The 20,469-nt window shown below is 35.8% G+C and overlaps 1 protein-coding gene across 2 annotated transcripts in view; it reads right to left on the bottom strand.

Moving 5' to 3' along the window:
• LOC136247578 (uncharacterized) overlaps nt 1-20,469 on the bottom strand; it is a 41,075-nt gene that overhangs the window by 1,396 nt on the left and 19,210 nt on the right. The window contains exon 1 of one of the 2 annotated variants that reach the window (XM_066039339.1): nt 421-4,843. The exons of the other annotated variant lie outside the window; for it this stretch is intronic. Coding sequence (XP_065895411.1) covers nt 421-4,021 — 3,601 coding nt within the window. The 5' untranslated portion in view covers nt 4,022-4,843. Of the gene's footprint in view, nt 1-420; nt 4,844-20,469 lie in introns of those variants that run through there. 2 annotated transcript variants of the gene reach the window in all.

Below are 20,469 nucleotides of genomic sequence, written 5' to 3'. Positions count from 1 at the left end.
TGGTTAGTAATTCTGATAGACAAACAGTGAACTCATCATTAATCTCAGAAAAAAATATACTAATTGTGTTGAGAAAATTCAACGTTTTAACAGACTTGAAGATTTTTAGAAGTGCAGTAGAGGTAACGCAATTAAGAACTATTTGTTCTAATTTAAGAAAATTAGTAACTGCTTTTGTTATTGCAACCAGATTTTTTTCTGAGCAATAGTTGTAAGTTTCGTTGCACAATTCTAAATGTTTGACATTCATGACAGCACAGATTAAGTTAAAAATTCCACTTGCATCTACTCCATAGTCTTTGTTCCAAAGTAAAATATTTATTGCTTCATTCTGTTTTATAAAATGAGGATAGAGTACTAAATAGTCATTATATGATTGCTGTTTAATAAGTGACAGTGTGCTGTTATTGATGTATTTACCAAGTTGCATTTCTCCTGTAATCTTTAATTTGTGGTTTTTAAGAATTAAACGTTTAATTACAGAAACATTGTTAGCAAAACTTGCCACCTCACACATTGTGCTGTTGCTTATCATAATAGCATCAATAACTAGCAATGATAATTGTGAATTTTTCAATGCCATCCAAATGCTTGTTAAACTGCTTACTGAATACAAGAAATTGTTATCAAGATGCAATTCGTCAAGCATCAAGTTATTATTAATGATGGCTGCTATAGATTGAGCTACACACTCTGTGAGATTATCACTTGATAAGTCCAAGATCTTTATGGTAGTGATTTGTGCTAATGAATGACCAAGCATTACTAAACTTCTTGTTTGTAGACTGCAACATTTAAGAAATAGCTCTTCTAGGAGAGTGCAGTTAGCTATTGCAATAGATAGCAAATAAGCTGTTTCTTCATTGACAATGTTACCAGAAAAATTTAAAACGGTCATTAGACTTGTTCTACAATGCAACATAAATAGAAGTTTCTTGAATGATCCTTTTGATAAATTTATTGGTCTAATACCAACCCAAAAATTTAGTTTGGAAGTAACATAGGAATCTTTAGGAAAAGGTGTATTCACTGTTGTATCATAATTGCTTAGATTGAGTTTCTGAAGGTTAAAATTATTGTCAATGATTGTAATCATGAAATCCACTTCAAGTTCAGTTAAGGTTTCATCTGTGCAGTTATGACAGTAAAGCTCTTTGGCATCTTGTAGTGTGCTGCAATATTCCATAATAGCAGTGTCTTTTAAAGCAATGTCTTTTTCCCATGATACTCCAACTTGTTCATACATTAAAAGTATTTCACCTACAGTCTCCAGTAAATCTAACCCAGTTCGTATCCTTATATTCTTTGATGCTTTACAACTTCCTTTACGTAGAACTATCTTGTTTAACATTTGTTTAGGACATAATAAAAATATAATTGATTTTGTTTTACTTTTACTGTCACACACATAAATTCTTTTAAGATTTGGCTGAACTCTACTGTTTGATAACACTTGGAAAGCATTCATTACATCTGAAAGCACATTCTTCTCAATACACAACTCTTCTAATGTATTAAAAGAAATACAATGCCTAGTTGATGTCAAAAAATTATCATGTAAAAGCAATTCTTTTAGAAAACTGTTGCTTGCAGTAAGAAGGGATATAATGTCACCAACAGGTGATGTAATATTATTACCTGCCACACTCAATACAGTCAATTTGAGACTAGATAAAGGGTTACTGAGTACATGCAGATTCTCCAATTGTAAATCACAGTTTTCCAATGCCAGTGTTGATATATTTGCAAATCTAGGCAGCACACTGGCTAACATGTGAGCTGTATCAAGTGCAATGCTATTTCCAGAAAAATTTAAATGTGTAACTGTGTTATATATGGACAGCGACATAACTATGTCTAAAATTTGTGTAGGAAATAGATCAAGATTATGACATATATCTTGGATGGGAAATGACCAACCATCTAGATTAGGTAATGGTACTGCAATCACATTGCCTAAATCTAAACTTACCAACCTTCGAATTTTTCTGACAAGAAAAGATATGGCTGCAACATCTGAATTAGTGATTTGTGAATCAGTGGAGCACCTAACTGCTACTGTAATAACATTTTGAAATAAGTCATTTTTTTCTAACAGTACATTTAAGTGTTCATCTTTCTTCCATATAGCCAAAATATTGTTGCAGTGACATTTTACTATTCTTAAATATGGAACGTCTGTTGACTTTATGAGCAATAAACGAGTTGCATGTACTATAAAATCCAAGTTTACACATGCCATAGGTTCACTAGCTCTAAGAAACGTATATTTCCAACCTATTATGTCCACTTCTTCACCACAGTACTGTTGATAAGTGGCATGTGTTAAAAATGCTTCACCCCGTAGTTTTAAATCAGTTGTATGTTCAATTATTTGCTGGATATTATCTTCTTCTGAACTAGGTATATACATACTAAAAATTGTTAATTCACCAATAGAGGGATGGTATTTCAATGCTTCGGCAATTGTCATAGCTGCTGAACCTTTAAAATGATTATTATGTAATGCTATACGTTTTAAGTTCCTATTAGCTCTAATGATACCTACTAGAGATGCAGCAGCTTGCTCACTGAGCTGGTTATCATTTAAGGTAATAAGTTTCAAATATAACAGGCTCTTCAGTGACTCAGTTATTTTAATAATACCAGCTGTTTGCAGTTTGTTGTTTTCCAAGCAAAGTGTTTCAAGGAATTCATTATTTCTAAGCACCGATGCTAAGTCATCGGCTGCTTCTTCAGTAATTTCATTACTGCCTAACTGTAGAAGTATTAAACTTGAATGTTGTTTAATACCTTGGCAAAATTCTTTAATTCCAGCAGTTCTAAGCTTGTTATCATTTAACCATAATTGCTCTAATCCAGGATTGCAGCACACTACTTCAGCAAGGTGGCTAGCAGCCGATTTTTCAATGTTGGTATCATTTAATCCTAAAAACTTAAGTCCTTGTAATAATTTCAAAGCTTTAGCAATTTTAATAACACCTTCACTCCCCAGGTTGTTGTTACCAATTGAAAAATGACTTAGCAGAGGGTTATTCACTAATACTTTTGCAATATCACTCACTACTTCTTTAGTGATATTGTTACCATCTAAACGAAGTGATGTTAGAGTATTAACTTGCAATAGTGCATGCATTATGCTGCATATTCCGTCCTTTAAAGTATTGTTATCTAAAAACAGTATTTCCAGTTCACGACTGTTTACAATAACTTCAGCTATACCATCAGCCGCTTTCTTAGTGACCTGGTTGTCATTAAATGACAGTGTCTTTAAGTGGTGCAATGATTTAAGTGCAAATATTTTATTAATACCAACTGTTTGTAGTTTGTTATTACCCAAGCCAAGTGTTTCAAGGAATTCATTGTTTCTAAGTACTGATGCTAAGTCATCAGCTGCTTCTTCAGTAATTTCATTACTGTCTAACCGTAAAAGTTTAAAACTTGAATGTAGCTTAATACCTTCGCAAAGTTTCTTAATTCCAACAGTTGTAAGTTTATTATTATTCAACCACAATTGTTCTATTCCAGGATTGCAACAAACTATTTCAGCAAGGTGACTAGCAGCATCTCCTTCAATGTTTGTACTGCTTAATACCAGAATCTTTAACACTTTTAATGTTTTCAAAGCATTGCTCATCTTAATAATACCTTTGCTCCCTAGTTTATTGTTTGCTATTACAATATTCTCTAGAAGAGGGTTATTCACAAATGATTTTGCAATATCACTTGCCGTTCTTTCAGTGATGCAGTTATTTTCTAAACAAAGACATGTAAGAGTATTAACTTTCATAAGTGCATTTAGTACACAGTGAATTCCCTTATCTTTTAAATCACTGTTACCCAAACACAATACTTCCAATTGTTGGTTGCTTACAATAACTTCAGCTATACCGTCAGCTGCTTCTTTTGTGGTTTGGTTGTCATTAAGTGTCAGTGTTTTCAAATGGTGCAACGTTTTAAGTGCATTTGATATTTTATTAATACCAACTGTTTTCAGTTTATTAAATCCTAAGGCAACCATTTCCAGCAATTCATTGTTACAAAATACTGCTGCTAAGTCATCTGCAGCATCTTCAGTAATTTTATTACTTTCCAAGGATAGATGTATAAAGTTTGAATGTTGCTTTATGCCCTTGCAAAACTCCTTAACTCCGGTTCCTTGTAGCTTATTATTACGCAAATACAAATATCCTAATCCAGGATTACAACAAATTATTTCAGTGATGTAGCTAGCAGCGTCTCCTTCAATGTTGTTATGATTCAATGCCAACACTGTAAGTGAATTCAACAGTTTGAATATGTTTATTGATCCAGTAATGCCCTCACTACCTAATTTGCTGTCCCCCAAATCAATCTTTTTGTAACAAGTTATGTCCTTCCAATATATGTAGTGGCATTCTGGTGTTGCTAATATTTCTGATATAAAGCGTACTCAGATTATAAACATTTCTTAAAGCATAAGAAATTACATCAATACCTTTTTTCATTAATAAATTATTAGTTAGCCACACTTTCTTCAATTCCTTATTGTTTGCAACAATTTCTGCTATACTGTCAGCACCGTCTACAGTTATTTGGTTATCATTCAAACTGAGATACTTCAGATATTGTGTTTGTTTTAGTGCCATTGTCAACATTACCATACCAGTAGTTTTAAGTTTGTTATTTCCTAAATAAAGATACCTGAAGTAATTTGTTGTTGACAACTACATCTGCTATATCAGTAGCAGCACTTTCATCAATTTCATTATTCTCAAAATTTAGTAGTGTTAATCCTGAAAACAGCTTTAAACTGTTACAAAGTTTCTTTATTCCAGGTGATTTTAATTTGTTATTATTTATCCAAAATTTTTTCAATGTAAGTTTACCAGAAATGATTGCAGCAGTATAGGCAGCAGCTTCTTCATTTAGTTCATTATTGTTCAAACCTAATTCACATAAATATTGCAACCATTGGAAAGCAACAATCAATTTGCATACACCTTCTAGCCGCAGTTTGTTATGACCTAGATACACACATTCAAGCAGTGGATTGCTAGATATCGCTGCAGCTACACTAGCTGTTGATGTGCCGGTGATGCTATTGTTTTCCAAATGAAGAAATCTTAGAGTGTTTATATGCTTCATAGCAACAGCAAGTCTTTCAAACTGTAAGACATTACGTAAGTTTAACCTTTCTAATTCAGTACTACAGGAAATGACCACTGCAATGTTATCAGTAGCTTCATCACTCCCACGATGGAGATTAAACGTAACTGTTTTCAACCAATGTAGTTGTCTAAAAATGCTTGATACCTTAATTATACTTGCTGTTGAAAGATTACTTTCATTTATAGATAACGTTTCAAGCAAAGAACACTTTTTAGATATCATTTGATTTCCAATTTCATCAATTGCATCTTCAGTAATTTTGTTGTTATCCATAGCCAATCCTTTCAAGGCATTGACTTTCTCTAGTGCATTACAAATAGCTTGAGTGCCTTTTGATCCTAATTCATTATCTTGTAACCACAAAATCTCCAAATCAGTATTACTGGCAATTACTGCTGCTATATCATCAGCAGCTTCAAATCCAATATTATTGTTTTCCAAACTTAATGCTTTTAAATGGTATAAGCACTTTAAGGCATTTGCTATATGAGTTGTACCACAATTTTTCAGGTTATTACTTCCCAGCTTAACACACTCAATAAATGGATTATTATGAATAACTTCAGCAATACACTCCGCTGCATCTTGGTTTATATCATTATTACCAAAGAGAATTGCCTTTAAGGAATAATTCTTTTTCAAAGCATTACAAATACTACAAATTCCTGACGTTTTTAGTAAATTATTATCTAACTGCAATTTCTCCAATTTGGTATTGCTGGTAATAACAGCTGCAATATGATTTGCTGCTTTTTCAGTGATATAATTATTACTCAACCACAGCTCTTTCAAGTTACGTATTTTCTGCAAAGCATTGGCTATTTTAATAGTTCCAGCTGTGAGCAATTCATTCTCTTCTACATCAAGGACTTCTAGCAATGGATTACTTGTAATTACTGCTGCCATGCCATCAGCTCCATGTTTTGTGAGATTGTTATTACCAAGATAAAGCCTCTTTAATGTTGAGATGCTCTTTAGTGTGTCAGTGATAATATTGCAACCTTTAGCTGTTAAGAAATTATTACTGATTTGTAACTTTTCCAACTCAGAGTTGCTAGTGACCATATCTGCTAAGTGACCTGCTCCCTGTTCAGTTATTCCATTACAACTTATTCCAAGAACTTTTATATGTGATAAACCATGCCCCATCTTTAACATGTTTGCTGTGTACAGCAAGTTGTTGTCTAGGCGAATACTTTCAAGATATGGATTACAATTGATAATCTCTTGGATGTGATTAGCTGCTTTATGGTCTAATTTATTATTATTCAAACGTAGTACTTTTAACCTACCTGAATTGCATAATACATTGGCCATGTTTATGACACCATCTGTTCCCAGAAAAGTATTGTCCAAGTACAAGTTTTCCAAACTTGCATTACTGGAAATGGCAGCAGCTATGTTGCGTGATGCTGCATTTGTTATCAGATTATCACTCAACATTAACATTTTCAATGTTCTTACAGTAGTCAAGGCATTTGCAATAGCAATGGTGCCAGTGCTTTGAAATTTAGTCTTTCCCAAGCATAGTACACAAAGAGAACTTTTATTACTAATTGCAGCTGCTAAGGAATGTGCAGCCTTTTCAGATATGATATTGTCTGTTAAGCTGAAGATTTTCAAATTAGTCAATTTGCCAATCAATGGACATATCAATATCACATCTGCTGCAGTTAAACCAAGATTATTCAGTGTCAATGTTTCAAGAGAAGAGTTGTTAGCAATGACTATCATTAATTCTTTCACAGCTTCACTAGTTAAAGTATTGTTATGAAGTTGCAGACATTTGAGAGTTTGTAGATGTGATATAGCCCTAATCAAGATGGCTGATGAGTGCAAATTACCAATACTTCCACCACTAACAGTAAATTCCTGAAGTTTAGTACACTTACTGAGAGCCTTCACCAGTATTTCATAACTATCAGTTGTGCATTTGGAATTGATCATTCTTATAACCTGCAATGATGGCAAAATCTCATTAACCACCCAAGCAAATTGTCTTCCAGTTCCCCCAACAGAAATGACCATTTTACTACTTGCTATGGTGACACTAGGTACTGAAGACAACAGACTGACTAACCAGTTACAATTTAACACACACTCACTAATAAAAAAATCTTTAACTTTGGTGTACTGAATGGTGTTCTCCAATAGCTTTTCTAACCTTTTCGAGATACTACGATTATTGTGCAAAATAATCTCATAAATTAATGGTTTGGAATTGAAATAGTGTTCCACTACATTATACCATTCAGGGTCAGTGGTCATTGGACAGTTGCACACATAGAATAATTCTAGTGGCTTACATAATACCTCTTGAGTGAGATGCCACCTTACTAGTTCATGACTACAACTATGAGCTATGAATATATTGTCAGTAGATACAATCCGAGATAGGCTACCATTTGCATCGAAAGTGCTGAGAAGATTTTGCTGCACAATTTTTGGTAGAATATTCTCGACAACAGATATCATAATCCTCTTATTCTTAATGAAGCTTTTACAAGTATAAAACACTTCTCCATCCCATTCCATATTGGATAAATGTAACAACACAACTGATTCACTATTATCCAGTGAGTTAGCTAACACTTCGCCATCGATAGTACAATTGTTGATGAACAACTGAGTCAACTGTGAAGTGTTCTCTACTATACAAGATGAGTAGAGGTCTAGTTTGTGAAAAATACCAACCTTCTCATTGTCACATGTCAACATCACAATTGACTGTCTCTGTGAAGTGAACAAGTTCTCAGCTACTACCATACCAACTGACTGGTTGTTACCATCAGTCAGCGAACCAGAAATCTTAACGTATGATGGATGGACACAGCATATTAACTCGGCAAGCTTAAGGGAAGATATGCTTTCTGAAAAAGACACTGATTTCACTGAGACTTCAAAATCTAATGAATTACTAAAAATTTCTAAATGAGAGTCATCCACTCTGTTACCACACAAGTCAAGCATGTTGCAGGAGGTAGATGAGTTGCTTAAAAGAATACCAATTTTTAGCATCACTTCATGTGTGATGTAACATTGTCTCAATTGTATATGATCAACAGAATTAATGTATTTCAAGGCCAGTATGATGTGATAACTGGTTACTCTTAGAGCTTGTAACTTGCTAGTACTTACTAACATTAGTTGAGAGCTGCAGCAGGCAGTAGCTAAGGTTTGATATAAATGATCAGCATCCTTATCTGATAAGGATATTTCATATAGCAGAAAGCTAACAGTAACTTTGATTGAAACATTTAAACTATCAGCTATTTTTACTACATCAGTGCTTAGCAGTTTATTGTCATAAAGACAAAGTAGCGAAAGCGTGTAATGCAACTTCAAAGCATTACAAAGATCATCTACTGCCTCACTGGTGAAGTGACACCTTATAAGATACAATTCCACCAGAGGTGTAATAGAATATATACCTTGATTCTTTAGTGATGCTGTGTAAAAGATAAAGAGGGTGTTATGATTTTGGATGCTCCTTAAATAGATGTCAGTGTGTTTATGGAATTGTTTCTCTGTAATTGACAGAATAACACTACTGACATCCTCATCTCTTATCTTGTTGTGAGAGAGAATAAGTTGCTGGATATTGGGTGCGTTTATTATGTTCAAGAAAACATGCTTATTTAAATCAACATTGTTTTCTGTAAAGTCCAAAACACTGATGCTAAGTGTACTTTGCAATAAATCTTGCAGCAAACTTAATATACAAGTCAACAATTTATTGTCTATACAGCATTTGGAGAAGTTTAAACACTTCCATTTCTTATGTGAATACCTAGACAGAAACAAACTTATTAACTGAAGCCCTTCAGTTGTCAAGTTGATATGAGAAATATCTAAAATATTTTCATCGACAATAACTTTTGTTTTAACCTGTTGATATAATGAATTATCAGGTGACTGCAAGTAGCAGTGGAGTAAGTACAGGCACTTCATCTTATCTTGTAGAACTTCACTAGTACCCTTCACTCCAAACAGACTGCCAAACCAACTGTCAGATAGCGAGGCAGTGATAATATTGTCATCACCTTTAACTAGTCCGCAATAATGGAACCATATATTCAAATACTTGCTTCTCCACATATTATCTTTCCTGAACCTTTCTCTCTTATTGTCGGATAATGTTGTAATGTAGAAAGAGATTAAGAACTCCTGCAATGAATGATGAATAAAACTAAAATGTTCACCACTTTCAGTTGCAATAAATGATTTCAGAAACCCTAGTCCATTCATCTTAAAATTACCTTGGAATGATTCATTGAGCTCCTCAAATGTAAACAAAGTTCTTTCTGATTGGAGTGCAAGATATGCACACTTGCTTACCTCATGTATAAGAAGTTGATGCTCTGATGGTAACTCTTGAAACAATCTACTGATTGACAAATTATGGCAGGAAGGCTTTACTTTTAAACACCAGATAATCATTTGACAAATTAACCTGTCAGTGATCTCTGTTTCACAGCTTGGCAATTGTGATGCTTTAAAACTGTTGACCAAATTTGTTAAAAACAGTGGATGATAACACAACAATTTTATAAAAGACTTTGATTCGATGCATTCTTGCAACTTCTCAGCATCATTAGCAACGTGCTGCTTAAAGTATTGATGCTTAGCGTCATCTGTAAACCCCAGGATTTCCACTCTAGTACAATTTACACAATGATGCAATTGACCTGCCTCAGAAGAACATGACGAAATTACCATGTCACACAATTGTAACTGGAGCAGATTACGATGAATGATATCAAGAAGAAATGAGCTACAAGTTTTATCAAGCTCATTAAACCCGTCAATTATAACCAGAACATTCTCACCCCTAGTGTGACTGAGGTGATCTAACATATCCATTGATAACCTTGTCTGCTTTCCAGGGCAAACAGCCTCAAATAATAATTCAAATGAAACAATTTTTTTGGCATTAGGCAGATGCAAGCATATTAAAAATACCATATCATAAGATTCAATTTTGCCATTACCCCATTGATTTGCTATTTCCCTACAAACAGTTGTTTTGCCCATTCCAGGACCTCCCTCTAATAACAATAGGAATGGTTTATGAGAGCTAAGTTTTGCAAGTACATCACCTATTTCAGTATATTTTCTACACCTCTGATAGTAGTCACTATCCCCATCCTTTTGTAAAAGAATTCGACCATATCTTCCTTTATTAGCTATAGTAATGTTCCCAGTGTAAAACACATTGGCAACAGATGCAGCATCTTATTTTGTGATTTCATTGCTCTCATGAATCATGAATACTAACTTTGTAAACTTCACTTGCAGTTTGGATAACAATAATGATGGTGGAAGATGTAATGAACCAGGTTTAGGTTGTAAGCTGGGTTTGTATGATGGACTAGTCTTCCCTGTACTCACACCTTCAGCATAATGCCTTTTCAAAAATGCTTTTATTGTTGGAATTGTTGAGTTGGTATGACTGTTATGGTGACCAGAAAGTAAACTGACAGCTTTACGTATTTTATCCCAGGAGGCAGTAGGGTCGCACTGTAGCCATTCATTCAGCATTGCAAGACAACAATCATCAGCTCTAGTACGGTTCTCATATTCAATGGTGTCAAGCTTTCCCATTGGTAGACCGAGCAAGGATCCTAATTGTTTCCACTTGGATGTGTAATTTGGTACAACAAAAGGAAACAGCTCCTTTAATTCAGGTTTGCCAAGAGGAGCTGTGAAATTGATTAGTTATAAACAAGAAGTATAATAGTATGTAAGAAAGTAAAGTATTATTAGACGTATATAAGTACATTAGATACTTAATAATTATTATTTCTGTTATACTACTAATGTGTAGTACTGAACATCCACACAAAAACAGCCAAGCTGTATAAAAAGGGTGCAGCCTTCAAAAATTCCGGATGAAAAAGTTGAGAAATTGTGAAATCAAAGGTGTCAGCCATTTTGCAATGATGTGGATGATAATACATTTTAATAATGGCTTTCTGCATTAATAAAATTTAGTATCATCCACATCATTGCAGCTATTTCATGGCCGCCATCGTTGATTTCACAATTTCACAACCTTTTCATCCAGGCTTTTTGAAGGCCGCACCCTTTTATACAGCTTGGCTGTTTTTGTGTGGATTTCACTTATTTGTATTTGCAAAATTACAATACAACGACATCACATTCTATTGTAGTCACATGATCCAATACCTTTTCATCTCACCTGATCGATCACATTGATTGTGACATTGTGACAAACATTCATATAATCTGTTACATTTTGTTTGGTATTAAGCTTCAATTCTTTTATTCTTGCAAATTAAATTTTTTCTCTTGGAGAATTATACTTTAATATCTGATGTGTGTACAAGACAAAGCCAAAATACACTGGAAGTACTGGCGACATGTTGAGTGGCTAAAATATATGCACAGAATCTATCAACAATTAATACAAATCTTCTTGCTAATCAAAAATGGACTATGATGTACAGAAAATGTATCAATACTACTGTATAGTAGGGACCACAAAGGAGTAGACGTGGCCCACAAAATAACATCACCCAAAAACCAGTCTCAATTTTCCCAGATGATGATGATGAGGTAGTGTTGGTTAGGTAAAACTAAGCCCAAACAAGCTTTCAGATAGACCTGAAATGCTTTCAACAAGTTGCTACGGAATTTTAAATGTTTATTATTCAACAGCATTTTCTACTGACTGACTGACTGAGTAACTGAGTAGTACCTTCAGACAAGCATAACTCGATAATGGCTAAGGCTACGGGCTTGATTTTTTTCACTGTTCGATGTTGTTTCGTCCTGAGAGGTGCCTTATGGAATACTGCAGTACGTACAATGCATTCTTCATGGACTTACCAGTGTTTTCCTTTGTGTCCTATTCATCTTTGCTGACAGCAAAAAATGTTGAATTGGCAGTAGCAGGTGATGGCTTCCCTTCATAACAGAAACCATCTGCATTTTTCATAGTGGCCATTTTGATTGCAGAGATGCTTTTGGAACAGTTCTTGATTCCTACTGCTGTGTAACGGTTGAACTTAGCCGACAGAGAAGCATAATGGATACTTCACTTTTCAGATGATAATTAATATAATTGGGGCATGCGGCATGATTTCTTTCTTTTGGTATGCATGGATTGCAGAGGTGCTTTACAAACAGTTCTTGGTTCAAAATACTGTGCAATGGGTTGAACATAGCAGACAATGAAGCGCAATGGATACTTCACTTTACAGACAATAAGGAACTGGGGCGCAGCACCATTTCAGATGCGGTATGTGTGGGTTCACCAATCATAATAAAATTATTTACAAAAAAAGTTAACAAACAAGTATATGAGAAAATTGGAATTTTCAACTAAAGTAGAGACCATAGCACATTGATAAAAGTACTGAAACAAGTTGGAGTAGTCCATATTATTAAATCATAGTAAAACAATAAGAAGTGTTACGTCCCTACTCAACTTATTGTTTTACTATGATTTAATATCATGGACTACTCCAACTTGTTTGAGTACTTTTTACCGATGTGCTATATTCCTACTCTAGTTGAAAATTCCAAAGTTTTTCGTGTACTGGTAGTGAATGGAATCTTTGACTATGCCAATCTGGTATGAATACATCACAACATTTTTCACAACACACAAAGCTGGTACCCAGCTCATATAATACATACATACATACTGAATAAAATATTAATAGCTACTATTGCACAAATGAGATCCGCTGACAGAAAACTTGACCAGTTTGCATAATTCTGTGTTTGCATTGAGATTAAAGTTAAATGCATGCTACATACTGTATTATAGAATTTACATGTTTCAAGAAACAGTGCAAAAGCTGCTTTTTATACAGTAAGAACATTAATATCAATTTGATGATAGCAATATGACAATAAACACTGTGGCCTCTTAGATATGCCAGATGAAGAAAGCTGCAGGTCTAACATTTTGTATGTAAGATTTAATTTGTGGGGTTTGCATCCAATCTCATGGTGGTCAAACATCGGTGGCTTACTGTACTTTAATAGTGCAGTCACCCTAATAGAGCACTCAACTAACTCTTAGTGTGTTCGGCTATGTTACAATTCACCTTGTAAAGAATTCAACTCTGTTAAAAGCCACCCTGTATAGATTTCAGCTACAAAAAATTTACCCTGTAGAGTGTTCAGCTATAAAAAAAGTCACCCTGTAGAGTGTTCAGTTACAAATAATTAATGCTGTAGAGAGTTCAGCTACAAAACTCACTCTGTAGAGAGTTCAGCTACATTAAACAATTCACGCTGTAAAGAGTTTAGCTCATGATCAACAAGTCAAAGAGTTAGAAGTCACCCTGTGGAGAGTTCACCTACAAACAAGCCACACCCCAACTATCAGTTATTAAAAGTGAAGTGGCAATTCTGCTTCACTTTTAGCTGTGTTCCACAATGTGAGAAATGAAGAACAGTACAAGAAGCACCTTTGCAAACAATTCAGTCACTACAGAAATATTGAACGATCTCCATGGCAGTTAGCATAAGAAAACTATTAAATGCTAACTGTAAATTAGCCCTATGTGAAGTGGAGAGAGAAACAGGCGACCAATTGCAAGGAGTGAACATCGTAGCTGCTGTGGTTGGCAAAAGGGCATGCCTCTGGTCTAAGCAACAGTGCATAATCAAGCCTGTAGCGTTATGCTTAACTGAAGGCCATTGAAACTTGTTAGAAGTGTTTGGGGCACCCTGTAGAGAGTTCACCTACAAACAAGGTTTCCAGTAGAGAGTTCAGCTACAAACAAACCAACCTGTATAAGAGAGTTCCTGTGATGATATACACAGTATTAAATTTAAACAAAAATTGCATAATTATAAGCAATATATACATATACTAGTATTTTTTTAAATGTTGATTTAAAAATGAGTAGGGATCTTGCAATAAAAACTAGTGAAACAAGATATGAATGGTGCGTGTTATTACAGCAAAGCTCAATGGGAAAGTCACTCCTTTGGCACTGAACAAAATAATTATTGTAGCTAATGTGTCAAAGTAAGGACTTTCCTATCAAGCTATGCAGTAATAGCATGCATTATTCATCCCTTGTTTCAATAATTTTTTTATTGCATAAATTCCTGTATACCTCATTTTTAAATTAACGATTTTTAAAAAAAATACTAATTTGTTTAGTTTTTTTGTTGTAGAACAGCTACAATGTAACTTGTGACTGTTCTATTAGATTATCATACATGACTGTTGTATTAGAGTATATCTCAAGTCAGCCAAGGCTAGATCAATAAGGGCTGGGGTGAAATCATCTTGTTTACTGAGAAGTAAATAACTAGATTGTTAAGACGTGCATGTAGTTTCCATACTCTATCACCATTAGTCCACCTACGTATATAGCAAGATATAGGTAGTATATCTCTTCTATAGTAGCGCCAGGACTGAAGTACTTCTGAAATGCAGCTCTGAAATAATTCTGTGGCATCTAAATATGCTGCTAAAAGAAAGTGTTGATACAGAAAATTAACACTTTGATATGGATTTGTTAGATGAAGAAGACAAGCAGCCTGATCAAAAAGACAAGGTGCAGAGGGCCTACACTCGTTGGAACCCCAAAAGGCACATCCCATTGGTTAGTTTGTTATTGTGGCATAAAATGGTGGCTGTGTGGTGCTTTGTTTGGCCTCTATCCTTGTAACTGTGGTCAGGCAGGTCAGGCAGGCAGGTCAGGCAGGCAGGTCAGGCAGGCAGGTCAGGCAGGCAGGTCAGGCAGGCAGGCAGGTCAGGCAGGCAGGCAGGCAGGCAGGCAGGTGATTTTTAAAAACTTTATATCCAGCCACTTGTAAGTGTTTTTATTATATGTTATACAAATATTTCAAAAAATTGAAATTTATAACTAGAATAGGGACCATAGCATATCAATAAAAAGTACTGAAACAAGCTGGAGTAGTGCACGATATTAAATCACAGAAAAACAATAAGAAGTATCATATCCCTACTGTGTTCCAAGATACCATAATGGAAATGCACAGTAGGGTTATAACACTTCTTATTGTTTTACTGTGATTTAATATCGTGCACTACTTCAGCTTGTTTCAGTACTTTTAATCGATGTGCTATGGTCCCTACTCTAGTTATAAATTTCAAATTTTTTGAAATACTTGTTTATTGACTTTTTTCATAAATAATATTATTATGATTCATGACGCATACTGCATTTTGAAATGGCGCCATGATATCGCCTGAAAAGTGAAGTGTCCATTACGCTTCGTTGTCAACTATGTTCAACCCGTTACACAGCAGTACGAATCCAAAACTGTTTTATAAACACCTCTGCAATCGAAGTAGCTGTAGGGCACAATCTGTGAATTTGTGCAGTTTATAAATTGCGCTGCGCATTTTGTGAATTCATAAAATGCGCAACAATTTATAAATTGCACAGGTGTCGTACAGACATACAGTATGGCAAGGGGTGACGCGAGATGCGACACGTTAAAGTTGTATCGGTTGCCGACCTACTGTCATTCCAAGTGTTGGATCACAAGATTTCCTCGTGGCAGTGGATCCGAGGTGTGAGTTTCGAATGATGAGTTTAGAGATACGTCGGAAAGATCAAGTGTCACGCACAAAGAGCTTCTGTAGAGGAAAATATCTTGATCCCAACCACACCTCCAAAAGCAAAACAGTAACTTAACGGAGGATAAGGTGCAGAAGATAACAGACGTGTTGAATGGAGTGGAAAGAAGTGATATTTTTAATTAGCCCTTTCATTGCTGAAACAAAGAAGCCGGTTTGTTTTGTTAAACCTACCCAGAGCTCATGCAGTGAAGTTCAGGAAGATGTTCTATATTTGCCTGCCAAGCAAAGGATAAGAAACTAAACCTGCTTTATTTGTGTCTGCCCTTCACAAAATTTTGTGATTACAGAATGAGAATGACAAAACTGTCTTAGGCAACCATTGTTTAGTTGTAACAGTTGAGATTTTTATGACATAGTAGAGTGTATTGAAAATGAACATGTAGACTACAAGAAAATACTTGGAAGTATAGTGAATTATGTATGCTATCATATTCTCGAGCATCACACAACTAGTATGTTTGATACTCAAGTTATGGGTGACACTGCTGGACGGATATCAAATAGAAATGGTGTCTGGCTGCCGGATGAATATCCACTGCAAAATTTATAGCCACTAGTCATAAGACCTGGACATTGTGGAGATGGGTGGTTAATTATGTAGCAATATTATAATACTGAACAAGCAGTCCAGTTCTCAAGTTTGTAATAATGCTAAGCTGTAGTGAATGGACAAGTCAGGCTGGATTTTAGCTGATATTTTTGCAAGAGACCAAACCTTTGTGATTCCATAGACATAGCAACCAGCTATCAATTTATGGAGCCCACCTGTCAATTTTCTAATATATTAGTTTGGAAAAAGATTGATAGAACAGTCATTTGTTCTAATAGAGCAGTCAGTATGTATAAGTGATCTTAGAAAAAATCTGTAGGGGCATGCCTCCAGACCCCCTAGCTATGTGTGTATTTTCACATGGTACTTAACTTTACAACTACCTGGAACAGACCCCCTGATTTCTTTACTGTTCAACATCGCTTGGTATCTTAATTTGGCATACCACAGTACTTATTATGCAAACATCATGGTCCTACTTGAGTCTTCTTTTATGTATCTTTGCTGACAGTGAAAGATGCTGATTTGTGGTAGCTAGCTTGCCTCCCTACATGTGTAACAGAAGTTATCTGTATTTTCTGTTACTGTAGTGACTGGAATGATTCCAGAGGAGCTTCCCATGCAATGCTGTGTAACTGGCTGAACATGGCTGAAGGCAAAGTGCAGTGGCCTAATTATTGTTGGGGGCATGTTCAGATGAATACATGAAGTCTGGCACTTGTTTTCAGTTAACTATTTGACTTGACTCGGTTTATGCAGACTACCCACTGATTGAAACTCGACTATCCTTTGTTTAAAATGAAATGTACTGAAATAAGTTAGACTATGCCACAAAAATTATAATTATGCACCTATTAATTGCTTCAGCAAACAGTTTAATGTACATCATCACATTCTGTGTACTCATTTGTACCATTAAGTAAACATATACATGTTTGTATCTATATTGTTCTGCCCTTCTTGATGAATCGTTAGATTTTTTGGTGAATCAGTGAATTTCTTTTCATAGTTTGTTGTATATTCCGATGAGTTATGATGTGACTATTGTCATTCTTGTGGAATGATTAGTTTGGATGATGATATGACTGACATGGTGAGGTCTAGTTATGAAAGCAAACTTTGTATTCATGTGTGGATTCCATAGGTCAAATGCAATAGTTGCTCATCAGGGATTATGGTACCATGAACGGTGTCTAGGAAGACATGCGGTTACAGCCAGGCAAGATGAAAGTGGATATAGCTATCAAATGGAGCTGTGCCTTTGTAACTCATGTATTGGAGTGTACTTAGCTACATGCGTAACACAGCATACCTGATTCCAAACTAGGCCTGTGCCTAATATGCCGGCATAATTGTGAGAATAATAGGTCACCAATTTCGTGAGAATAATTCCAGAATAATACTGTAGGATGGTTACAGGAATAATTTTGGAATTATCGAACGTCCACGGGAATAATCAGTGGAATTAAGGGGCGTGCCTATTCTTGATTAGCTAAAAGAAAGTACTAAACTACTAAGAATGATAGATGGCTGGCATTATTATACAAGTGCTGACTGAAAGGAGCCGAAAAACCTCTAAAAGATCGATATACTCTAATAGAACGCTCAAATACTCTAATAGAGCGGTCAGATCATTTCATGTTAACAATCTGCAGACAGCATCAAGGATTTAACTGCATGATTATCTGCAGTTCTGAAACTTGTACATCTTATACCAGTGTATCTTCTTTAAGTCCTTCAACAAACATATTGATATCATTATCCACTAAACTTAGCATGTAGTTATACAGCTTTAATACACTGATAATTGAAAACTCTTTTGTTATATATTACTCCTGATAACTATTTTACGTCTGTTGTAATGACTATAACCATTATGTGTAAGGTGGAATGCTTCATTTATGGCTAGCTATTAATTAATTAACTTTGACAAAAGTTACAAAACTACTTATATCAGCATCTTGAGAATTAAGTGACTGTAGCTACAGAAACTAAGTGAGCATTATTATGGAATAATAGGCTAGATACAAGAATAGAAGAAGAATAATAGGAGAAAATTTTGGGAAATTCTGGAAAGAATAATAGGTAAAATTTTGAGCATATTAGGCTCAGGCCTATTCCAAACACTATATGTTTGCACTAATAGTTGTATGAGGTGACACTATGCAACTACGTGTTGTGTTACATCTGTATGCATGGGATAATGTGAGAGTGAAACTATTATGTACATGTACCATTTAAACTGGACATTAAAGATATGATGTTGGGACACGAGTTACAATGCCCCAAACCTTATGTGCTGATATACATTTTATTACTGGTGGAGCATGCACGTGTAGTGTTTGTTCACTTTGTGCTGGACAACTGCTAGAAAAACATACATGCATGTAGGTTGGACTGTACATGTGCCCATCAATATCAGCTGATCGAAACTACGTAGATGAACCTGCTGGCTACCACAAATGCTGTAGTATGCAGATGGCAAAACTGAAAGAAAAAGACAGTATGCTATGCACCTTATCCAGTGTCGAGAATTGACTAACTGTTATTGTTTGTAATGTATTATGTAATGCTGTATCACGTGTACTGTTGCATGCGTTTGAAGGCTTTAATTAGGATGTTAGTAGTGGGATCCGTGCGTGGTTGATCAATCACGAGCAGTTGCTACCAGGAGCGAACCGTATCACCCCCGACACGACATTTTGGTGCTGTGACCAGGATTTTCACCTTGTAGCCGCTGAAACTTCGCAACCCTAGGCGTAAACGCTGTGGTACCGTGGCAAGCTGTAGATTCTACTCTGAACGGTACCCGGAGAGGCAAGCACCAACGGAACATAAACAGTTGTTTGCCATTGCATTTTTTTCAGTGCACTACCAGCGATGGAGCAGCTGACTCGCCTACAGACTTCTTGTAGAGCGTATCGTTTGCACGTCACGCGAATCCTCAACAAGGTATATAGATGAAACCCTCGACAAGGAGATCGATGAACTAGCCCTTACCTACCTTACCACTGCCGTCTCGCAACTAGAAAAGAAGTATGGACAGATTACCAAGCTGGATGAACAGATCACAGAACTGATTCAGGATCCAGGCGAGCTAGAAGAGGCAATCATGGACTCTGAGGAGGGGCAAGATCTTATTATTGAGAACATCAATAAGCTGAAGAAGCAAGTGGAACTTTTGTCAAAGCAGCCTCGTCCTGCTACACCATCATCCCAACAAGAGACAATTGAAGATGACAATGATGCAACCCAGGAATCACACCAGGACATTGTGAGTAGTGTAGCTAGCTCCCAATCAACAAGTATGCATGACAGTAATGTTGTTAATGAATCTTCAGTCACAAGTGTTGATAACCAATCAGTTTCAAATGTTGATATTGAATTACCAAAAGTGTGTGGTAGCCCTCCAGCCAGTAACATCTCTTCAACACTTACATTTTCAATGCTCATTTCAACCTCAGTTTCTGTTTCATCAATTTCTTACCCATCAGTGAGCTATGTCCACAGTTTGGGGCCTCCTCCATTAATTCCAAGAAGTACTGAAGCAGTTAGCCCCCATCCACTAGCTCCCTTATATTCTATACCGTCAGTTTTACCGACATTGTCTCATCTCAACATGGACACTAGTCAACCCTCCAGCAGACTCCCCATAGGGAGTACTAGAAGTATTGAACCCCTGATGATAACACCTATTACTACCGCACCAGAAGTTCCCAATCATACTCCACAGTTTGCTGCGAGCAGGTTACCAGAGTTAACTCTACCGATGTTTTCTGGACACCCCTTAGAATGGCTAACTTTTTGGGATTCCTTCCGAGCTGCCATCCACTCCAATCCCAATCTAAGTGGTGTGCAGAAATTCAATTATTTGAAGGCTCAACTGCAAGGGGATGCAGCTAAGGTAATTACAGGGTTTCCTCTCAGTGATCACAATTACCTACATGCAGTGGTTATTCTACAAGAACGTTTTTGGCCAAACTGAACAGTTAATTGATACACACATGCGAGCTCTGTTGGAACTTCCGAGGCCCACAAACTCACTGCACAGTTTACGCAACTTTCACGACACTGTGGAAAGTCATACTCATGGCTTATCTTCCCTTGGGAAATCTGGAGAGACATATGGAGACCTACTAGTCACTGTTATTCATGAAAAGCT

This window comes from Dysidea avara, chromosome 2, assembly GCF_963678975.1.
Source record: "Dysidea avara chromosome 2, odDysAvar1.4, whole genome shotgun sequence".
NCBI lineage: Eukaryota > Metazoa > Porifera > Demospongiae > Dictyoceratida > Dysideidae > Dysidea > Dysidea avara.
This window is presented reverse-complemented; position numbering and strand designations above follow the sequence as displayed.